The 23,013-nt window shown below is 38.8% G+C and overlaps 1 protein-coding gene across 3 annotated transcripts in view; it reads left to right on the top strand.

Moving 5' to 3' along the window:
• TAX1BP1 (Tax1 binding protein 1) overlaps nucleotides 1-23,013 on the top strand; it is a 37,867-nt gene that overhangs the window by 201 nt on the left and 14,653 nt on the right. For 2 of the 3 annotated variants that reach the window (XM_089533034.1, XM_089533035.1), the window contains exons 2-10: nucleotides 5,168-5,351; nucleotides 10,536-10,638; nucleotides 12,442-12,629; nucleotides 13,843-14,001; nucleotides 16,867-17,015; nucleotides 17,098-17,188; nucleotides 18,081-18,263; nucleotides 19,255-19,482; nucleotides 20,742-20,888. In XM_089533034.1, coding sequence (XP_089389160.1) covers nucleotides 5,175-5,351; nucleotides 10,536-10,638; nucleotides 12,442-12,629; nucleotides 13,843-14,001; nucleotides 16,867-17,015; nucleotides 17,098-17,188; nucleotides 18,081-18,263; nucleotides 19,255-19,482; nucleotides 20,742-20,888 — 1,425 coding nt within the window. In that variant the 5' untranslated portion in view covers nucleotides 5,168-5,174. The remainder of the gene's footprint in view (nucleotides 1-5,167; nucleotides 5,352-10,535; nucleotides 10,639-12,441; nucleotides 12,630-13,842; nucleotides 14,002-16,866; nucleotides 17,016-17,097; nucleotides 17,189-18,080; nucleotides 18,264-19,254; nucleotides 19,483-20,741; nucleotides 20,889-23,013) is intronic. The other variant, XM_089533037.1, reaches the window with a different exon arrangement.

Here is a 23,013-nt window from a genome sequence, read left to right as displayed (position 1 = left end):
TCCGCAAAGCTGCGTCTTAGGGCCGGCTTGGCCTCGAAAGGAAAGCAAGGGCCTGCCTAATCTGCCGCGTGCGGGGCGTTATGTAAACCCTGAGCCGATTAGGATAAGGAGCGTGGCCACGCACTCCGCTCGACCCTCTCATACACTCCTGTTGCATTCTGGGGCTTGCAGTTTTAAGGAAGGGGCGTTTAGAATCCCCAGCCAGAGAGCGCTTAGGCTCCGCTGAACTACAAGCCCCACAATGCAGCAGGAGGCGTCAAAGTGGAATAGCACCACGCCCTCCCACTTGGAACTGCTCTGGCTGCCTCCTGTTGCATTCTGGGATTTGCAGTTTTGAGGAGGGGCGTTTGGGAACTCTCAGCCGGAGAGCCCTTAGGTCTCGCTGAACTACAAACCTCAGAACGGAACAGGAGGCAGCCAGGGCAATACAAACGGAATAGCAGCAATATAAGAGTGTAGCGTAGTGATCTCCGCTGCCTACATTACTGCACTACCCTCTTATCCTGCTGCTATTTCACTTTTACTGCTCGGGCTGCCTCCTGTTGCATTCTGGGGTTTGTAGTTCCGTGAGGCCTAAGAGCTCTCTGGCTGGGAATTCTAAATGCCCCTCCTTGAACCGCAAATCCCAGAATGCAACAGGAGCAGTTAAAGTGGAGCAGCAATGCTTTAAGAGTGTAATGCGCTAATCTCCTTAGCGTGCTGCTGTTCCCCTTTTATCAGTGAGGCCTAAGAGCTCTCTGTCATGGAAGAGACCTCAAGAGCCATCCAGTCCAACCCCATTCTGCAATGCAGGAACTCTCAATCAAAGCACCCTGACAGATAGCCATCCAGTCTGTTTAAAGACCTCCAAAGGGAGTCTGTCCCACTGTCTAAGAGCTTTCACTGTTCAAAGTTCAATATATTTCAAAGCTCAGTACCTCTAGGTTTTCTCAATACCATTTTATTTATATATCACTTGTGACCCCCCTCCCCAAAACAAAACAAAATTGCTTGATGCTTCCAAATCTGCAACAGTAACGAGAGAGATACCATTTTACTATTCCACTGTATTTAATGGGACTTCAGCATCCATGGATTTCTGTATCCACCAGAAGTTCTGGAACCAAACCCCAGCGGAAACCAAGGGCCCACTGTACTAATATTGCACCTCTGACGTGGAAGGGGAAGGTGTCAGGTGCTTTCCATCTCTCTTTTACTTTGGGGTAATTTAGCAGAACCATTTGCATGTTGAACTACAACTCTAGAGATCAGGGTTCAGTTTCCTGCTTGGGTGAGTCACTCCCAGCCCCAGAAAAACCCTTAGGCTCTCCATAAGTTAGAAATGACTTGAAGGCATACAAAAACAACAACGAATTTAGTAGGGAGAGCCAGTTTGATCGTTGGACTCTGGAGATCAAGGCATGAATCCCCCACTCAGCTGTGGAAACCCACTGGGTGACCTTGCACAGGTCACACTCTCTCAGCCTCAGAGGAAAGCAAAGGGAAACCTCCTCTGAACAAAGGTTGCCAAGAAACCCCCATGATAAATTTGTCTTAGAGGTGCCATAAGTTGGAAACTAAAGGTACGCACAACAGCAAATGTGGCAGTGATGAGAAGTTTGTGCAACCTGTGTAGAAGCTCCTCCTCCTCCATGACTATAAGCAGGTGGAGGGAGGAAAGGAGATAGTGTTACCCAGTCCTCTTGGATAAAGTTCAGTTTCTATTCGTATTTGCAAACTATGAGGTGTCTGAAGATGTGGCCAGCTCAGTTCAAAACAGCTTTGCCTTCAGAGGACTTTGGCAGGTAGCTGCTTTCTAACTCCTGAACAGCATGACTCAGTGCTGATTCTGGAGCCACTGGCTGCTGTTGTTGGGCAGGTTTCCATGAAATAAACAAACATTTGCAGTCATCAGCACAAATATGGGCCCTGGAGTCCTCACGTCAGATAGTTTGAGAAACGCTGCTCTGGAGGATTTCTTTACTTGCACAGCACTTGTGGCTGCTGCTTGCTGATAGATAGCAGCGCTGTGGCTTGTAACTAAACCTTCCAGAACAGGAAGAAACTTTTCTTCATTTAAATGTTTACATTATATGAGAGAAACTATGAGAGTTTATATGAGAGCTCCAAATTTTACCTGTACAGCTCCATACATATTATTCTGGTATTACATGGCTTTGATAATTTAAAAATTTGGTTTAGGAACCAGAAGAATATCAACAATAATCAGTGGTTTTCGTTCGGTGGAAACCAAAGGAAGTGCATTATTTATTACAGGCATAAATTATATGCTAAGTAGGTTATTTATTTGTTACAATATTTGTGTAAGATAATTGCCCACTGTAAGGCTTCATTATGTAAATACGTAGGAAAGCGGTAGACACATCTTTGAAAATGTATTTTAAAAGTGAGTGGCTTCTCTCAGTCAAAAGAAGTTTAGTTTTACTGTATACTTAATACAGAGGATCAGCTGAACTGAGAAAGAGTGTTAATAAAGTATCTTGTTTCTCTTGCTCTTTGTTCCACTGAGGCATCATAAGTCAAGCTTATGTAAGCCTAGATAAGTAGACTTATTGTAGTTTCCATGGATCAGAAGCCACTTTATTGTATGAAATGCCATGAATACAAAGGCCTAATATATAAGATTTTAACGCAATGGTTAAAATGAAGCTGCATAATCACAAAGGACAGTGTTCAGCTAACCATCCTGGTATTTTCTAGATTCATTTTTAAAATTGCTTTTAGGCTTGTTACTCTCACATCCTTTGTTATGAAGCTTGGTTTTTGTGACGTTGCATTTTTTTACAAGACCAGCATTTTGCATTCGATTAATTTAAATACACTTGGGTAAATGCCATCTGGACTTCACAATTGGTTAATTTTTGGCATAAGTCTCTTAATAATTCTTATAATCTTCAGATACAGTGTACCCACTCCATACGCAGGCTTGCCCTCCGCGGCTTTAACTTAATGCAGATAAAAAGGAAAACTGGATGCTTGGGGATATAGACTCTTTAAAAACTGTGTAGCCTCAATTCCCAGGCTTATTTTTGTTTAAACAGTCATTTTGATTACAAAGTTATGGCTGCTCATGTACTGATCAAAGATGTTTTATTTAGTAAATCTGTAATGTTGTATCTCAGGCAGGATAACCGTTGCTTCGTCAAGCTATGGAGGGATGGTACAGTGGAACCTTGCCATACGCGGGGATCCGTTCCGGATCCCGCCGCGTATGGCAATTTCCGCCTATGCTCGAGCCCCATTGTAAACAATGGGGCTCGTGCACAGTGGCGCGGAGGTGCGCGGGGCGCAACGGGTGCGGGTGCAGCGCAACAGGCACGTGCGCCCATTCAACTGAATGGGACGTGCCGCCCCTTCCACCCTGCGCGCGCGCCGCGGCTTGAGCGCGTATGCTCAAGGCCGCGTATGGCGCGCCCGCCTATGGCGAGGTTCCACTGTACTTAGAATGAAAAGTAGGAAGAAGTCAAAAGAGCAAAAAGGAATTTATCAGACATTAACTCAATGAAATAGACTTCACAGCAAGATGAACACATAGAAATTTGCTTTCCCATTATAAAAGTCTCGCAGCCTCTTTCTTCAAGTCTCACAGAAAAAAGAACCTGTAACATTATTAGAATTGCATGTTGCATTTGTTTTTTGCTGGGCCCAACTGCTCTATATACAATCCCACTTAACTCAAACTACAAGTTTGTTGTATTCAAGTCATTAACGGTAATTGTATTTGTAGTTTTGGACAAAATCAATAAAAGGAGTTAAATCAGTTGAATTTTAGTCTATTCTGAAATATGAGCTCTTGCTTATCTTAATTCAGTTATTCCCCGCCCCCCAAGTAATGTTGCACATAACTCTTGAAATGTGAATTGATCTTAGTACAGTAGGGCACCCTTATCCAAAGGGTATACATTCCAGAATATTTAGCAGATACACGAACCTGCGGATACCAGCAAATCCTTTATTTTTAGATAACATAAACGGCATACACATGGCAAGATCAGATTAATAATATTTTCCAACCAAAACAAAACTGCAGAGACTTTAGTGTCTTTACAGAATTTTTCACAATCCTTGCAGGTAACAGTAACTCGGGCAAAATGGTTATGATTTTTTTTTCTCCTTGAGTTTATAAATGAGTCCCAGTAGAATAATCTTACTTAAAGGTTTTTGCTTTTGTTTTTGACTCTTTTCCTTGGAACCTGACTTCATAATTTCTCTTCTGTCTTCGTTTGCATTATCCCTTATTTTTATCCTTTCTTCCCAAAGAGCAAACTTGTGTACATGGATCTCTCTGTCCTTCCCCAGGTTCTTTCTTGGGAGCAACTCTGCTAGGCAGGTTAGGCTGAGAGATAATGAGCATCATATTCTAAGTCTACCATTCTGTTTACTGCATCCAGTGCTTCTTAAACTAACAGGAAACAACACCATATTTAGGCTGATTGGCAGCAATTATTTCCTGCTTTCTTGGCAACTTGCTGACCACCAATGGAAGATAAAAACTACCTGTACAAACTGTAGCTATAAACCCTTCTAATTAATTTGAGAATTTATTCTTGAAAGAACCTAATTGGTTTTGCATATACCATAAAACTATTTGTTACTTCCTCATCCTGCTCCCTTTGAAAAAGCTAAGTATTTTGTTGATTTTGTTTGCATCTTTAATCAGGCGAAGTCTTATGGTATATGCAGAACCAATTAGGTTCTTTCAAGAATAAATTCTCAAATTAATTAGAAGGGTTTATAGCTACAGTTTGTACAGGTACAGTTTTTATCTTCCATTGGTGGCCATGCAAGTTTGTATGTGTGCATGAGCTTGCACTTACATGATTAATGCAAAGTTCTTTTGCGTTGTTATGCTGTTCTCATTATGACTGTATGTTCCCTGGGGTTATGATATCGTATTTATAAATGATAGCTTTGGTAGCAGATGGTTAAGAAGAGATATTTTGCTCATTTTGTTCAAAATGTACAGGTTTGTGCAAGAATGGATGTATCCAGTGGATACTGGGTAGATGTCATTCTCCCCTTGAAGTAAAAACTGTCTACAGTAATTAAACTGAAATGAGAACAGTATAAACTATCTCATGTTATCTTCTTAACTAAGGATTGTGAGTTTATGCTTTGAATCATTCAAATACTGCCGCATTAATAAGAATTTAATGTTACATTACAGAACAACTATGTCATCATTCCAAGAAGTTCCATCTTCAGGCAATGCTCTTCAGACTTCAAATTTTGCACATGTTATCTTTCAAAATGTAGCAAAAAGCTATCTTCCTAATGTGCACCTTGAATGCCATTACACTCTGACTCCATATATCCGTCCTCACCAAAAAGACTGGGTTGGTATTTTCAAAGTAAGTAACATTTCAGCAAGTTTTAATGTGGTTCTATCTTGTTTTATTAAATAACGAATAGGAGATGATCATGTGGAAATTGAAGGAAATGTTTGAAATTATTCTTTTAAAAATATACATAATTAGATGGTAAATGTATTTTTGCTGAACTATCTCTGTTGAGGCCTCATTGAAATTTTGTAAAAATTGTATAGATGGAAAGAAGGATCTAACGTCTCACTCCAGTTTTTCTCTTATGGCTCAAGACAGATGACTTCACATACTGTAATTTACCCTCTATAGTTCCACACAGTCATAATCAAGAGATGCCATAGAAATGATGGTAGAACCAATAACATTCTCTTTTAGAAACCTAAAAAAAATAATCAATTCCCATTTCCTAGTACTTTCTCCTTTTATTCATTTTAGATGCAAGCCTGTCTAGAAGTCCCATTAACTAATTGTTACTCCCATTCTAACTGGGAGTTTTAGTGCTGCACTGTTCGGTTTATTTAGTTGTCACTCATCTATTGATGGAAATCAAACCGAAGTGGCCACCTTGAAAGAAAATCCCACTCTAAAACTGAATAGATGTACTAGTGCAGATGTTTTGGAGTACAGAATAGGTATTACAAGGGATGTGTTTGTACCTCATCCCTTGTAAATTCCTTCCCCTTCTATATAAGCATCTTCAACTCTCTTATGTTCTGTTTGTAACATCCCTTAATGAAATGATACTTTTTGATTAGAATATTCTTAGAAACATTTGATAATTTGAACTTTGTATTGGAATTATTAATGTAATCTTTGAAGTGAGAGCAAGTAATAACATAAATATGAGAAATTAAGATAAATCATATTGGAGTACCATAGGCATATCAAGGCCTGCTAAGTCCATCATTCTCTTTTTATGGCAGCTGGTAGGATACCTGTGGGAAGTTCAGAACCAGGACATAAGTGCAATAGCACCTTCTCGTGTTCTCTAGAGGCAGAATAGTTGTAATATTGGAGGAAATAGACAGTCATGTCTATATAACCATAAGTATTTACCATCTAATCTTGGAAGCTATGCATGGTCAGCCCTGCTTAGTACTTATGGTGGCTGGTGGGAGACCACCAATGAATACCAGGTGCTGTATACTATATTTCAGAGAAAGAAACTGGCAAAACCACCTCTGAGTATTCCTTGCCTAAGAAAACCCTGTGAAATTCATGGGGTTGCCATAAATAGACATGTGCTTTGAAGGTGCATGTACATGTGTACATATATGTTTTATATATGTTCTTTTAAGTGGTTTGTTTTGATAGTTCACTTACATTTTTAACTTTCATATGATGTGAAAAGTTTAGCTACCTTGAGTTTCATACTCTGAAAAAGTTGAGATATATTTGATGATGACGACGACAGCCATCTTGATTAGTCGTCATTACTTAGTCTTATACCAAAAGAGGAAAAAACTCTTGTGGCCCGTATAGAAATCTTTCTTTTTCCATTCAGTCCACTCTGCACTTAAAGGTCTCCATAAGGTCTTCTCCGTATCCCTCAAACATCTGAACCAAGTTTACTTAAAGTGCAGAAGAAGGTCTTCTTTGTGACAGAGGCAAGGGACTCTCATCTTGCTCTCTCACTTAACAGCCTTATGCTGACCTGTATTTTATTTTTTGCTTGTTTGTTATGTTCTGAGCAATTTAAGAAACAATATTCTGTTAAGTTGTTTTGTACATATTTTTACTCAAAGGGAAAAAATGTTGCCCATACAATATCAGATGTACCAGTTTTCATGCTGTATTTTGCAAGGTGTTCTTGTGAAACCATACTATTACATCCCTCTGCTTTTCTTGCCCCTTCATTTGTGTAAATCCACTCCTCTTGTGTTTATTTCCTTGGAGCTCAATGTGTTTAGTGAGGCTTTTTTTCTGCGAAAGTGTGCACTGTTTCTTTGTTGTTACACCCAAGCAAGCTACTTTTAAAAGAACAGTCTCAGAATTAAGAACATTTTCATCCCAACTCATAGTTCATTGTGCAAGTAGCCACAGGCTCTGTCTGGAAAAGAAATATAATATTCTGCCACTGTAAGAGAAGCTGGTATTATAAAGAGATTTAATGTTCAAGGGATAAAAGCTTTGGATTAAGGAATGATTAGTTCTTCATGAGAGTTGGTAATCAAAGTGATAGCTCAGTCTTAGCCAACATATCAGGAACCTGGTTGTTTGAAATTGTCTGTTGACCCTCTTCTCATGGAATATGCCGTATGTATTTTGGTACGATTCCCAGTGTTAAAGTAGTGGTTGAGTGAATGTCATTGTTGCACAGGAAGTTGGGAGTTTGAATGTTCAAGTCTGAGATCCTAAATACGTATGAAGATTGCTCAAGATTTATTTGTTCATTAAGTGCAGGGTGGAAAAAAGAGAATGGCGAGGATATGTAATATCTTATTAAGGCTTTGTGTTAATCTTGGCACATCACTGTTAGAATTTGGGTTGGCATTAGTTCCTGCTCTCATAATAATAATAATTGTGGTGATAGCCTCCAAGCTAGCTTGTGGGATTCAGCAGGTGTTGAATTGGAAAGGTAACAAGTAACAATGACAGAATCCTTAGTGAGTGCACTGAACAGTCCGAAAAGCAAAGGTGTCGCTGTCTCGGCCACTTGTGTGGACAGTTTTGTATTTTGGGGTATTTCTGCGAGACTTAATTTGTATCTTAAATTGTTGATGTTTCTTCCTCCAAGTTTCATGCCTCCTTCGTCTGCATCTAATCCTGTTTTACATATGTCAGGGATGATGGGAGTTGTTGCTCTTCACCTCTGGCTCGAACTCACCACCTTGTTACGCACCGGCGCTGACCAGTTTTGGTCAGTGGTTAAAGCTTTGCTCTAAAGCAGCAGAGTTACAGAGAATAGGCTGAAGACCCTGACAAACTCTCCAAGCCTTCTCACTCTTGCTTCCACAGAAGTCTTCACACTTCTTCAGGATCCAGCTGGCTCTTGTATTTTCACTCAAGACACCAGACAACTCAGTAGTCTTATATAAAAGATCTACTTTATTCTACTATATACAGCTCCAATACAACTCCTCACTACTACCCACAAAATACATTGGGATTCATAGCCATTATTATAGTCATTGCAAAATACCACCCACTGTTGTCTGTTTCCACCCAGTGGGCGTGTACATCCACTCTCATTGGTTCTCTTGGTTCAACCCACAATTAATGATTTCATCATTTCACCTTGTCCACTTAACAATTCTCAGGTGTGTTCAATTATCCACTTTACATTTCTGTCCTTGGCATTTAGGACTTGTTAATTCCATTACCTTTTACACCTGTGTGGCTTCTAATTGCTTCTGCTGAGTCACCCTGACTCTCACATACATGTTTTATTTCATTCACTGTATATCCCATGCTGCTTTTTCCTTAACAATATTCAGCATACAAGTTCAATGGATGGGGTGATAAAATGTACCCTTGCCTAACCGTCTTGCCAACTGGAAGCCATTCAGTTCCTGACAACCAAATGAAATTTGCGATCACTGGTGTCCCCTCACTTGGACTGTATATTGAGTTTCCAACCTGTTAGCCATTCTTATGTGTTCTATATTTGTTGATAGATTTTAGTTAGATTTACAGTAGATTTTTGAAGTAACTGTATTACATCTACATTTATTTGTTTGTATTGTTTGTTTTGTTTTTGTGTACTGTAATGTTTGTTTGTTTTATGTAATATTAAATATTAATAAAAATATTTTTAAAAAGCAACTGTATTGGTATGCACCTGTACTCTTGGTTTAAATTTTCCTTTGATTTCTTGGATCTTGTGGAAGAAGTCTCTTGTTCTTTTTTGTTTTGTTATATTTCTCTACATTGATTATTATACTAGTTATTTAGGGTAGGTTTGGCAGATTTCACCACAATGCCTTTTAATCAGCCAGTATACCCAGACACCCTGCTATTAAGAATAGTAATGAACAACAGAACCTGGAAGTGACTTGATTCCCAGCCAGACTCACCATCAAAAATTGAGATCATCTTGTGATTTTTCTATTGTTGATTCCTAGCCATATGTTATGGATGGATGGGACAGGGAGGATCCTTTTTTTGATTACTGTATTCAGTGTTCAGGATACTTTGGTGGTGGCAGAACTATACACGTGTGAGCTTTCTACTAAGACTGTCTTCTCTACTACAGCTGCATCTGCACTTCAGAAATAATCCAGTTTGACACCACTTTAACTACTATGGCTCAGTGCTATGGGATTCTGGGAACTGTAGTTTGTTGTGGTGCCAGAGTTCTCTAAACTACAGTTCCCATAAATCCATAGCATTGAGCCATGGCACTTAAAGTGGTGCCAAACTGAGTTATTTCTGCAGTGCAGATGCAGCCTGAGGCTGTCTTCTCAATACTTATTTCTTTGGAGGGAAATTTATTATAGGGCTAAGGTGTAATGATAGTTGGTTCTGTGGGGAATTACTTTGGAAGAGTTTTGAATAAGACAGTAATACATGAGCAGTTTTGATCCTCCTTTTCAATGAATCAGACTGTATAGGGTTCTTCAGATTTCCATAGACTGCTGCTTGGCACCAGGAACAGAGTGGGAAACTCTGTTTCTAGTGTTTCTGTGTTGCCTTGTCTAACAAGGCAACACAGAAACACTAGCTACTACCACTAATGATCTAGATACATTTTTAGAAGTTGCAAAGAGTAGCATTAAGCTAGTTATTGATGGTAGGCTTAACAGTTGTGGAAAGGTAAAGGAAACACTTTAGAGCCAATGCAAAAACTAAATTCTTCTTTCACAGTTTTTAAGAGCATCACAGCTAAAAAGGCACTCATTTTGTGTTCAGATAGCTTTTTAGCCTAATGTTGTGTATCTTACATAAAGATACCCTTATTCTGGTACCCTCCAGAAAGGTGGGCTACGGCTCCCATCATTCCACTCACTATGGCGAGTGGTGCTGAATTATAGCTTTTGTAATCCCACTATCCCAAGGGCGTATTGGAAGAAACTGGAGTAGATCGTTTTATATGTTCCCAGTAGCTTAATTACGGCAAAACTTTATTTATTTATTTTTAAAATTACATTTAACACAGCAACTGTTAATTGGATAAGAAATGTATAGAAGTCTGGTAGGAATTGAAAGTTAAATATACTGCATAAATGTGCTTATTTCCATTGTATTAAGAGTTTGCTGTTCTTGGTTTAGGTTGGCTGGAGTACAGCAAGAGATTATTACACATTTCTTTGGTCACCTATGCCTGAAAATTATGTGGAAGGATCAACAGTTAACTGTGTGCTATCATTTCAAGGTAAATAATTAAAAAGTAGAATCCTTGTCTTCTAGTTTCTGTTCTGTGTTTCTCAGAACATTAAACAAGCCCATATATGTGATTAGAAAGTACTGAAAACTTACACAATTTCATTGACACTCCAGTATATTTACTTTACATCTGAAAGAAACAATTTAAATTGGGGTGAAAATTGTGTAGTCTTCCAGATGCAGAAGTGCAACTTTCTGCATACCACACCATGTTGGCTGTGATGATTAAGGCTGATGGGAAATACAATTCAACAACATCTGAAGGATGCACAATTTCTACACATTATTTAGAGGTGCTACATGAGCTGATGTGTGTATAACTGAAGTTGTACCTACACTAGTCTTATATATCTAGTGTCACTGCTGTTATAAAGGAGATTTCCTTACATTTCATAATTGGTATAGCCCAGGGGTAGTCAACAAGTGACATGTGGCACCCCCGAGGGCCATTTTTTTGCTTTCCAGGGGTCATGTTTGTTGGCCCACTGAGATAATTTAGGATGAATAGAGGTACTTTTAAAATAAAAACACACCGAGAGAGAGAGACACACACACTTCACGGGGCTCTTTTGGGCCTAAAAACATGATAAATGTTTCCCCACCCCAAAGGGAGTTTATGGATATTTGGGGACAAAATGTTAAATGGAGGGGGATGCAGTGGGTGGTGGGCATCCATCCAAGGTCTCCTGGAGAGCTGGAGTGGTCCACTAGCCTTCCACTTTTGCCCACTCTTGGTGTAACAATTAGCGAAGAGGGTGGGAGCTGAAGGCAAATTTTCATATCCTGGGACAGACTAATGCATCATCTTTATTCTGTCCTCAGATAATGGTTGCATGATTTCCTTTTCAATTATTTGGTGGCTGTGTGAGTGACAAGAGTCTTAAGCTATAGATATGAGACCCTTGTCATTGTGAAAAGTTTTTCCTGGGCTCAAGTAGAAGGTATTACTTATTTTACTGTCTTGAAATGACTTGCCACAATGGAAGAGTGGGGGAAATAGCTAAATCTTAGCTCACTACCTCATGCAAACAGCCATTTGGCCTTGATGGTTCCCAGTTACTTCCGTGAGGACAACAAACAAGGCTGAAGCAGCACCGGGGAATGAATCTATATGTAAGCCAGTGTTTCCTTGCAGCTTGTGTGTGAGGAATGCCTAAATGTTATAATACCTTATGATCTTAGGATAATGAAGACTGTTTCTGCTATCCTATCTCAAGATGTGTAAGTCCTTTTTAAGTAATAAAAAAGCAGAGTGCCATTTCTGCTCCAAAGGTAGGAACATAAATTGAGGTCCAGAGACATTAGTTCTCTTTTCTGTTTTACATATTTTCTTTTTAACTTTGGAGGAGGATCTTACTATTCTAGTGAGAGCTATAGACTATACCATACCAACCTAAGTTAAGGATAGTTAGTGTCCAGCATTCATAGTAATTTTAATAATGGTAAATATCCCCCCCCCTGCTTTTTTCCTTTTCGATTAGGTATATAACATCATGGCTGGGTGAATTTACAGGATGACTTGACTGAATAAGATTTATAACTGTAATAAAAATACAATTTATAGTAATAGGTTAGTAAGTATAAGTTATGGTGTAATAACTCACTACTGTTTAATATTTTGAAGCCTTGCCTTTTGTTAGAGATTGGACAATAAAGCACTGACATGCAATTCAAACCTTTTCTTGAGCTATTGCATACAGGAAACAAATATATTTTAATTATATAGTGCTGTTATAAATGTGTTGTGCTGATACGGAAAAAAGTGTTTTATTTACATTTTTCTATTCAACAGGATACTATCTTCCAAATGATGATGGCGAATTTTACCAGTTTTGTTATGTGACACATAAAGGTGAAATCCGTGGAGCAAGCACACCTTTTCACTTTCGAACATCTTCTCCTGTTGAAGAATTATTAACAATGGAAGATGAAGGAAATTCTGATATGTTGGTGGTGACAACAAAGGCTGGACTTCTTGAGGTTTGAATTAGCCAATTCTTCTATTTATGTTGTCAAGATGAATTTAAATGAAGTGAAATTTGCCTGCTGAAAAAAGATAATTTCATGAAAGTGCCAGCATGCTACCTTGCACAGATGACTTAAGAAACCTAACATGAAACATCAGTTCCATGTAATACTAAGGGAGACTGCAGAAAGGCTCCATGGATCCTTGCTGCATTATCTTCATGGTTGTGTTTGCATTCATATGTTACTATAAAGCTACCTGTAAATTACTCTGTTTTGAAAAAGCAGTATAAAACAGCGATACTTAAACTTTTTACCCTTGGGACCCCCCCCCCTTTACATCTACATACAGATATCATGCCCCCCCCCCCCACTCAACACAGTATAAAAATAAAAATATAAATATTTTATTTAGTGTGTGCATTTTCATTTGCACATTTGTGTATATTCATATTTTAACATTCTATAAGGAAATAATATTGTTCAAATTTGAACAGTTTTATTTAAATAAATTCAATATTTAACTCAACTTATGTGTAAATTTTACACACAAAATGTTTGGGGGGAGGAGGAGGAGGGCCTCCAAGTCTCTTGCCTCCCTTGAGCAACCCAGGGGTCCCACCCCACTATTTGAGAACCACTGTTGTAAAAAACCTCACAACTTCAGGGACAAAGTAAAATTCCATGAATTGTCAGGATCATCGGGAAAATCATCAGTGAGCTGGCTGTGAAGGAATAATGTAAAAACTTGGCATTTATAGCCATGGCGGTTACAGTCATGGTGTCCTGAAGAACAATTTGATACAGGTAAAATGTGTCCACGTTTTAATACTGTTGTTTGAATTACAGTAAGTTTGACTTGATTTATTGATTTGACTTGATTTATTAAGGATTATGGTTTTTATATTGCTCTTGATTACTTATGTTTCACATTTGAAGAAACACCGTAGACATTATCTATTTCCCATGGTTGTAATAATCTAACTGTAATCTGAGATAAAATTGTAATTATGAATTTGAGAATGTTGAGGAAATAAAACATATCCAGATGTTTACCACCAACCCCCCCCCCCCCCCCCCCCAAATTCCACTGCTTCTCCTCTCTGGGTTTCATCTATTTTATTTATACACTGGATGGTAAATTATGCAAATTAATAATATGGATGTTCAGTAATGTGGTGCGATTAGGTTAAAACTCTCTGTACTCAGATCTGTTTTTGTGCTTTAGTTCAAAATTGAAAAAACTCTGAAAGAAAAAGAAGAACTATTAAAGGTAACTGCTTCACTTGAAAAGGAAACTGTCCACCTCAGAGAACAAGTTGAAAGACTGGAAAAAGAACTTAATTATGAAAAGGAAAGATTTGATCAGCTTGAAGCACAGCAGAAGGTTAGTTATTAGGTGATAAATGGTAATTACATGATATCTTTTCAAAGCCACCTGAATATAGTCTTTTATTAACCCCCCCCCCCAAAAAAAATGTTGGGAGTATATGATAGAATGCATGAAAATACATATTGTAGCAATGAATTTACTTTTGCCTACCAAATCACATAGTACTATCTTTGATATGTATTTAGTAATGTTTTCCATATTAAGATATTTAAAGATAAATTCCCTTCCTTGCTGTCTTGCCTGGCCTGGGGTTTGCCAGCATCCATGGTTTTGTGAACCTAAATTCTCAATTACCTTCAGATTGAACTAAAAGCATTTCCAGTAGTAGTAGGCCTCATTAGTAGAGTTTCTGAGATTGCAAGGCATGCATGTACCTGGATGACCTTATAGTCAGGTATGTAATCCTGGGGAAAGAGCAGACCTTTTGGCTACCCTTTAATGGTTTGCAGTTCACAGCTTGACTAGACAGTTGTAAAAACAGTTACTTGACTTAGAACCGAAACAGATGGCCCTGAAGGGGTGGCCTTAAGCTGTCCCTGAGAAAGCTGGGTGGAGGCTGCAGCAACTGCACACCGTGGCTCCAATACGGCCAGCTTCTGCCCCATATACAGTGGAAAAAATCAGCTCCTGGTTGGGGGAGAAAAAAACTGCCCCTTTGTTGCTGGAGCCAGCTGTTCGCCAGATCCGGGGCAAGTGGCATCTAAATGCCATGCCCCTAGCAGGATAGCAGCCGGCTGGCATGTAATTGCCAGCACAGCTTCTGTCCAGCTTGGGGGTGTGGTGTGTCTAAACTCCATGCCCCCAAGCTGGCGTAGAGCCAGACTTACGGATTTTGTCCCATGGATAAGTTGAGGGTAAAACTTAGTGAGTGACATGTAACCAGGATGCGGTACAGACCACCAAAATGCAGTGTAGTGGCACCAATTCTAGGGTTAGGTACTGCACGGCAACCGCATAATCCCTAACCCTAGAACATGACCACACCCTCCTCATGGCGGCCTACAGTCCACACGGGGGCCGCCATGACACCGCGGACAGGAAGTGGCATCATAAGAGTGCCACTTCCTGGTTGCTGTGCCGCAAAGAAGGAGCTGCTCGAGGGAGCTCCTTTTTGGCATGTGCATCGTTCCCGCAGCAACCAAATGGCTGCGGGAGCGATGCTGAGGAGAAAATGCCAGTGAGGCTGCCCTGCCCCCAATCCAGTGCAGAAAGGGGCTGTCTGTACCACGCCAAAGAATCTAAAGAATGAAGCAAAGGAAAATGATGCATAAGAACTTACAAAATTCCAGCAGGCATAACAGTAAAGGTTGGATGGATGAGAGAGTAGAGTTAATGCTTCCAGGGTGGGTTAAACTCTTGCCTTAAATCAGGGGAAGGTTATATATGAGTTAAAGTACAGTACTTACATTGATCCATGCATAAGTTGACTCAGGTTTTTTTTGGGGGGTGTGTGTGTCAATTTTTACCCAAAATTTAGACTACAATTTCTAGACATATATACAGTACTTATATCCTGCCTTTTCTCAAAAGTTCTCAAAATTTTCACCATTCCACATAGAACAAAGTTATAATACACAAATGATATGCTGTGTTAGAGCATTCTTTCTTCAGATCCTTTCTGTGATCCCAGCAGCAGCAGAGTTGTCATTCATTTTTTTCATTTGTTTGCAGAGTGTCTCTGGTAGTAATGGCTAGGCTTTGCATATACAGCGTGCCCTTTCCTTACGCGGGATCCATTCCAGACCTCCATGCATAAGGGAAAAATGCATATACTCAAGCTCCATTAGAAGTAATGGGGCTTGTGCCTGCGCTGGAGGCATGCACCCCATTACTTCTTCCGGGCATGAGAGAAGTTTTTGCAATGTGGCTTCCAGCATATGCTGGAAGTCGCGTATGGCATGCCTGCGTATAACACTGGCACGCTGTAGTTAACAATAGTAAAGAAAGAAAAAGATGAAGGAAGATAGGAAGAAAGTTATTAGCCTCATTTCCCCTCTCTCTTATCCCCCAAACTATTTTGTGGTGATTTGGAGATTTAAATCAGAAACTAATGAAACCAAATGGCCAACTGCACTTCTCTACATGAGCTTTCTCCAAACAGGGAGATAGCAATTAGTCTTCCACTATCTTTAATGCTAGTGGTGGTTAAAAGAAGATACTTCAGGGTTCTAATTTAGCAGATGGGCAACATAATCCTTGGCTTTCTTTACATCTTAAAACACATAAGCCTAATACAAACATGTTTTCTTGACAAGTGTGTTAGCAGGGTTTTACATTTTTGCTTGCTAGCAAGACTAAATCATCTTCACTAATGTAGCCATGGAACAGTTTTTCTGTGATTGTCTCCCAAATTGAAATAGAAATAGATTTGTTATAATAGACTTCAATTATCAGTACTTTTATAACTATAATGACTGTGCATGATTACTGTCTTCTACATTCTTAATATAGATTTAAGTATGATCCATCTTCCTTTAAGGATTTTTTTATTTATTAAAATACATTTGATCATTCTAGTACAAAAGCTTGCATGTACCAAAAGTATGAAAACCACTGGTGCGTGCATATTTATGCAAAGATATCTCAAAACCTCAGAGGTACTAAATTTCCAGCTCCATAGCAGATGCCAGAATTTTGGACTGTGGGATATAACCATGGTGGTTGGTACTGAAGTAGTTTGCCCCTACCTGTAGTGTAGATTACTCACACCTCATGCATCTACCTTGTAGATGTTATTTTTTTCTTTTTCATTTTTTCAGATGGTAAGATGAGAAAAGTGTTATTGTAGAGCTGCTTGAGTGGATTCTGTTGGTCAACACATTTCCAAAATGTTCTTTGTGACGCTTTTGTTTTTGTTAGGATAACTTTAAAACGACTGAGGCTCTTAAAACGGAAAAGGATGAACTGAAGAAAAAATATGATGTGGCAACTTCCAAAGTCCTCCAACTTGAAGAAGATATAATGACCGTTACTCAGAAAGCTATTGCAAAAGAAACAGAGTTAGACAGGTATGTGCCTAATATGATGCTTTATGTTCCATTGAAATCTAGACAGGACAATATTGCATTAACTTTTTATTGTTTTCAATAGCTTAAAAGACAAACTCAAGAAGGTAATCCTTGAAAAGGAGCAACTTGAATGCCAGTTAAAGACAGAGAAAGATGAAAAGGAACTCTACAAGGTAAACTTCTGTGCTTGATATAGAGATGAAAGCATGCGCGTGCGCGCACACACACATGTGTGTGTGTGTGTGTATATATATATATATATATATATATATATATAATTTTCAACAGAAAGATGATAAAATGAATGTGCTGTATTTATATTATTGAAAATAAAATTTCTTCTTTGAGGGGACTTCCTCATCTAGCATTTATGTGGTTAGAAGGTGGTAAAGCCCACCTTGCACTCCCTTCCCCAAAGACCATTTGTAGAATAGTGTTATGGATCTCGTGACATCAGCAGTTACTTTACTTCATGCTGCCTTGTTTTGCATACCATGACTTACATCAGACTGTGAGTGAATTAGCATGATGTGACAAGCCAGACATCCTGGCTGGTTCATGCTGTTCAAGCAGATGGCTAAAAAAATGTTGATCCTTTTGCTCTGTGGATGGTTCATTGTGTAGTCTGGCAGCAGGCACTTTCCCTTCTCTGGTTTATTCACTTACAGTGAGTAGAGTGAAAATCCAGAAAGTTAGTTTATTTGGTTTATGTGCTGGAAAGGAACAAACTAGAGAAGAGAAGGTGCTATATAGGAGCTACGAACCTTGGACAGCTTGTTGGAAATTAATTAATGCATTTTTAAAGTATGTATTGGACATTGATTTCAGTATCAATGTCCACTAAGTACCACTCACACTTTTGGAGATCTGGCAATTGACCCAGTATTCATATTGTGTAGGTCATGTTGTGCTTTTATAGGTTGTTGTGAAGTATACACCTTGGAAAGGGGAATATATAAACTCAATCTGTGGTATCCATAGTAACTCCTGGCAAACCTCTATCTTCATTTGTCTGTTTGGCTTAAATATGACAAGCAAGATTATGAGCTGGTCTTAACATTATAGATACACCTGAAGAACACAGAAATTGAAAACACAAAACTAGCATCAGAAGTTCAGACACTAAAGAATCTGGATGGAAATAAAGAGAATCTGATAAGTTATTACAAAGAGGAGATTGGCAGATTACAGTTGTGTGTAGCTGAGAAAGAAAAGTTAAAAAGAGCTTTTCTGCTTACTTCATCAAAGGTAATTACCTCTCAGATAACATTTTGATTTAAGATTGAAATGTTGCTTTGTTAAGATGTTTTGGCTGTTTCAAAATATCACATAAGCAAAATACTCACTGCAAAATGCATTTGTTCTCTCAAATTGGTCGTGATTACATTTTGTCATTGTTACAATTAATAAATTCTGTAAATTAAACTACAGTGATGTAGGTATAATACTTTCATAGCACATTCTAAGTGCTGTAGTGATTTTATACTGCTTGGTAAAGATGAAGAGTAAAGACCTAAATCCCAGCTAGAGTGTTGTGTGCATTCAAGTTATTTCCAACTTATGGTGACCCTAAGACATGGGGTTTACTTGGCTAGATTTGTTCAGAGGAGGTTTACCATTGCTTTCCCCAAGGCTGAGAGCATGTGACTTGCCCAAAGTCACTCAGTGGATTTTATGGCAGAGTAGGGAATTAAACTGTGGCCTTCAGAATCGTAGCCCACCTAGAGTAGATGCTTTGAATCAATGGGTTTTACACAAAAGGACTTATTATTCACCATTTGCTTTAGGCCTGTTACAGACTGCCAAAATAAAGCTGCTTCGGGTCTCTTTGGAGGTATGCTGTTTAAATGATGCATGCATCCTAAGAATCCGGAAGCTTCACCAAAGCTGCACTCCAGTGCTTAGGAACGGAGTGTGGCTTTGGTGCGACCTCCAGACTCTTATGACCCATACATCATTTAAATAGCATACCTCCAAAGAGACCCGAAGCAGCTTTATTTTGGCAGTCTGTAACAGGCCATAGTGTGTATAACCTAATTGGGACTAGAAGCTGGTTTGGGTCAAGTACTTGAAGACCAAATGTTGCTGTTCTTTGAACAACTGGATATTTCAGAATGTTTTAAATATTGAAACTGCTATTTTGAATCTTGAAAATGCTATTTCCCTTTCTCTTTAAGAAAATGAGAGAGAAATGAACAATTATTTAATAGTATTTTCAAATTTTTCTTAATTTTTCTAGGAAGAGACAAGCATATTAAAAGAACAGCTTCGACAAGCTCAGGATCATATTGAAGCTGCTAAGCAGGAAGCTCTACTGATGTCAAACGAACTTAGTGATGCAGTAAACGTGCGTGATAAAACTATGGCAGATCTTCATAGTGCTCGACTGGAAAATGAGAAGGTGAAGAAGCAACTCACTGATGCTTTATCTGAACTTAAAAAAATCACTCTAGTGAATAATGAACAGGTAAGACAATCTGTTCTTATGTTTAATCCTGACTGGTCATTTTCCCTCCCTCGGGGTGTGTGTGTGTGTGTGTGTGTATTTACCATCACTGGCATAGAATATAAAATATAATTATACTTGGATAATTACTAATTGTCATTCACTTTCAGTGGGAAATGGTCTCTATGCCATATCACTTTCCATTCCCTAAAATTAAATGGACATTAATTGGATTACAAAGAAAGGAAAACATAGTTTAGACTGAACCTTAGGAGGACTCATGTGTCTTATATATTTGGAAAATTTCCACTTAGCTTCTCCAATCTGTGGATTAATAATAACACACATAACATAGTTCAAGTGTTGAATGAAGTGCACAATCACTTCTAGGTAGCTTTCATATTTTCTCATTTGGAAAAACTTAAAATATGTCACATTATTCATAACATTTTTTTCAGTGGGACTTTAAAAAAGGAATTGTCCCCTGTAAGTAAGATACGCTACAGGTTTATATCACAAGCAGTCAGTTCTATGCTTGTGTGTATGTGTACATGTAATTTTATGATTTAACACACATTACTTTTTAAATGCAATTGAAGAATTTCCTTTTTACAAAATCAATCTATAGGTACATCTGAAGAGTAAAATCTGTGCTCATCCTAGGTGTGAACATCCCCAGGGATGTTTTTGCGCTGAACTGTTTACTTTATATTGGTGTACAGATGAAGGAATCAGAAGGTAGAACTTGAATGATATCCTAGGGTTAATACTCGTAGGTGGATTTTGAGTCAACTGCTGTAATCCATTTCATTGGTCCAAGATGACTGCACCTTTGGCTGTAGTTCTCATCTATCATGTGCTCTGGTAAAGAGCCCTAATAGCTGCTGCACATACTTTGAGCAGAGGTTTGTGTGATTTGCTCTTTTGCCCAATAAACAGTTTCAGAGCATGTTATACTGTGACGTTGCTAAAGGTAAGTGTGTGTTGATCTGGTCATCACAGGAAAGAGGAAGAGCTCACATTCCATGTGAGCTAGCCCACTACTCTAAGGGAAAAACTCATTATAAGAGTAGTCTTAACCAACTGTAAAGTAAAAAAAAGGGTATGGGAGGAAAATCATTCTCTTAAATTATCTTATGTTTCTTCTTCGTGGTCTCTGTTCCTCACACATTGGTTTTGCACCTTGTTGTCTATATTCTTTACTATTTTAGGTTTTTTTGAACAAGTTATTTGGAAGAGTAAATACATTTTCTCTATAAATTATTTTTTTGTTATTAAAGGAAAAATCAAGTGTTGTAGAAAAAGAGTTACGCAGAGAAGTTGAAGATTTGAAGCTCCGCCTGCAAATGGCTGCTGATCACTACAAAGAAAAATTCAAAGAATGTCAGAAGCTACAAAAACAAGTCAATAAACTTATTGATCATAATGTAAGTAGCACTTGTAAATATATAATACATACATATTCCCAATAGTTTTGTAAAATTGACAAACTTCTTTGGGAGGAGTTATAGAATTTTACAACAGAACATATAGAACTACACTGTTTCTTAAAAAATAAAGGTTGGATTAATTTAGTGATGAGTAGTCTAAGAGTGTGATGAAGCTATGGAGGCTGAACGGGATAGTTCAGGTTGTTCTGAGCTAATGAAGTTACCCAAAGAGCACCGAACAGGAATAGAACTACAAACCCCATAATTTCGAGAAGAAAGGGAGGTCCTGGGAGAGGGGAGTGGGGAGCCAAAGAGGGAGCGGCTGGAGGAGAGGGTAGAAGAAGAGGGTGAGGCAGTCGTGGGAGGAGGATGTGGAAGAATGGATGGGAATGAGGCAGTTGGAGAGAGAAAAGCTAGGACTTTGGAAAGGACAACGGGACGGAGGACCGGCCAACCTGATACATCGGGGGAGTCACTCAAGGGCTGGGAGTATAGGATCAGAAAGTTTAAAGGACCCAGTGGAAGAGGGTTTCTTGGGCAAATATCCCAATGCTAAGGGAAAGGCCAGTCCTCCACTAGAAAGAGGACTGCGGTTGAATTATTGGGCTGCAGGTCCATTCTTTTGGGATCTCCAGGGTCGGTGTTGGGCCTTCAAAAACATAGCCCCGGGAAAGGATGTGCATTCTCAGTGAAGAAACTGTGGATGTTAGTTTCAGTGAGTGGGGACTGTTGTTGAAGGTCCCTGTGACATAAAAGGTTCAGAAGTGAGAATTGGTGGTAGTTGAAAAAATTCTGCAGCATAGTGTTGTTTCTGGACTGTTATTGCCTTATGGAAGCTGCCAAGAAGCCCACTACCGGAGGCATACCATGTGGACCCTCGAGAAAGAGGCTTCTGATACATTTTACTGCCCCAGTCAGTGCAAGTTCCAGCTAAGGTTCCTTGGGCAGAAAAAAATTTACAGATGCACAACTAGATTTGTGGATATATTTTCTACTGACTTTTTAAGATACTTCATTCAGAACTGCATATGGAGCAGAGTGGAGCAGAGTAAAGTGGTTTGCCTCAGCTAGCACAGTGACCTGGAGAGGTGAAGGCAAGAACCTGTGTTTGAATATGGCTGCATTTATTTTACTACTTGGTCATAAGCCCCCCCCCCCCCCCCTCCTTGGGCTTTGTCCAGGTAGTGAAATGTCTTGGGTCATCCTTTGCTAGTTTTAAATAACTTGTTCTCTTGGATTCAGTGGTCCACCCATTATATTCATATCCCTGTTTACCTAGAAGTAAGTATTATTCTGCGGCTTACAACCAGTTGTAAGAACTCTGGTGGCACAGTGGTTAAATGCCTGTATTGCAATCACTCACTCACAAACCACAAGGTTGTAAGTTCAATAGCAGCCAGGGGCTCAGGCTTTGACTCAGGCTTGGATCCTTCCGAGGTTGCTAAAATTAGTACCCAGCTTGTTGGGGGCAATTAGCTTACACATTGTAAACTGCTTATGGAGTGTTTAAGTGCACTGATAAGCAGTATAGAAATGTACTTGCTATTGCTATTATGTGCCCTGTCTCCACATGGGATGGGTTACTTCAGTGTTTGGGTATGTAGTACATCTGCAAATTTATTGGTTTGGTGGTGTTGGCAGTAGACTTTTTAAAAATATTTAATTACAAGTACTTAGAAAAATGTAAGTAGCAAGCCCCATCTTAAAGGCATTCTTCTTTTCTCTCATCTAATAATATTTGTATGCATTAGCTAGAAAACATAAGTATGTTGCTTGCTACACTAATTGTTTGAAGTCATATGCAAATTTAAACAAGTGACAGCTGTAGTACATAGCTAAGAACACTGATATTTAGAAATTATAAGAATATGAATATTAAGCAAAAGGAATGAGAGAAGTCTGAAAAGGAAAGCTACTAGTTGTATTTTTCCTCAAAGAGATGTGTCTTGTTATATCCACATAACAATTAACAACTTGTTTCTAAATATGCTTTCTCACATTTGTTTTCCTGACTTTACTAGTTTTCTAGAAGATTCTTTGTGGTTTTGTTCTCATTGATTGTAAGGGGCTTTTGCCTTTCGCTTTCTGGATGCATGGTGTACTTGATAGTTGCAAAGCTTTA

The sequence above is a fragment of the Sceloporus occidentalis genome, unplaced genomic scaffold, assembly GCF_023333645.1.
Source record: "Sceloporus occidentalis isolate IW3139 unplaced genomic scaffold, rSceOcc1.0.p SCAF_7, whole genome shotgun sequence".
Lineage (NCBI taxonomy): Eukaryota > Metazoa > Chordata > Lepidosauria > Squamata > Phrynosomatidae > Sceloporus > Sceloporus occidentalis.
The sequence above is the reverse complement of the archived record's forward strand: the minus strand, read 5'-3'. Positions and strand labels throughout refer to the sequence as shown.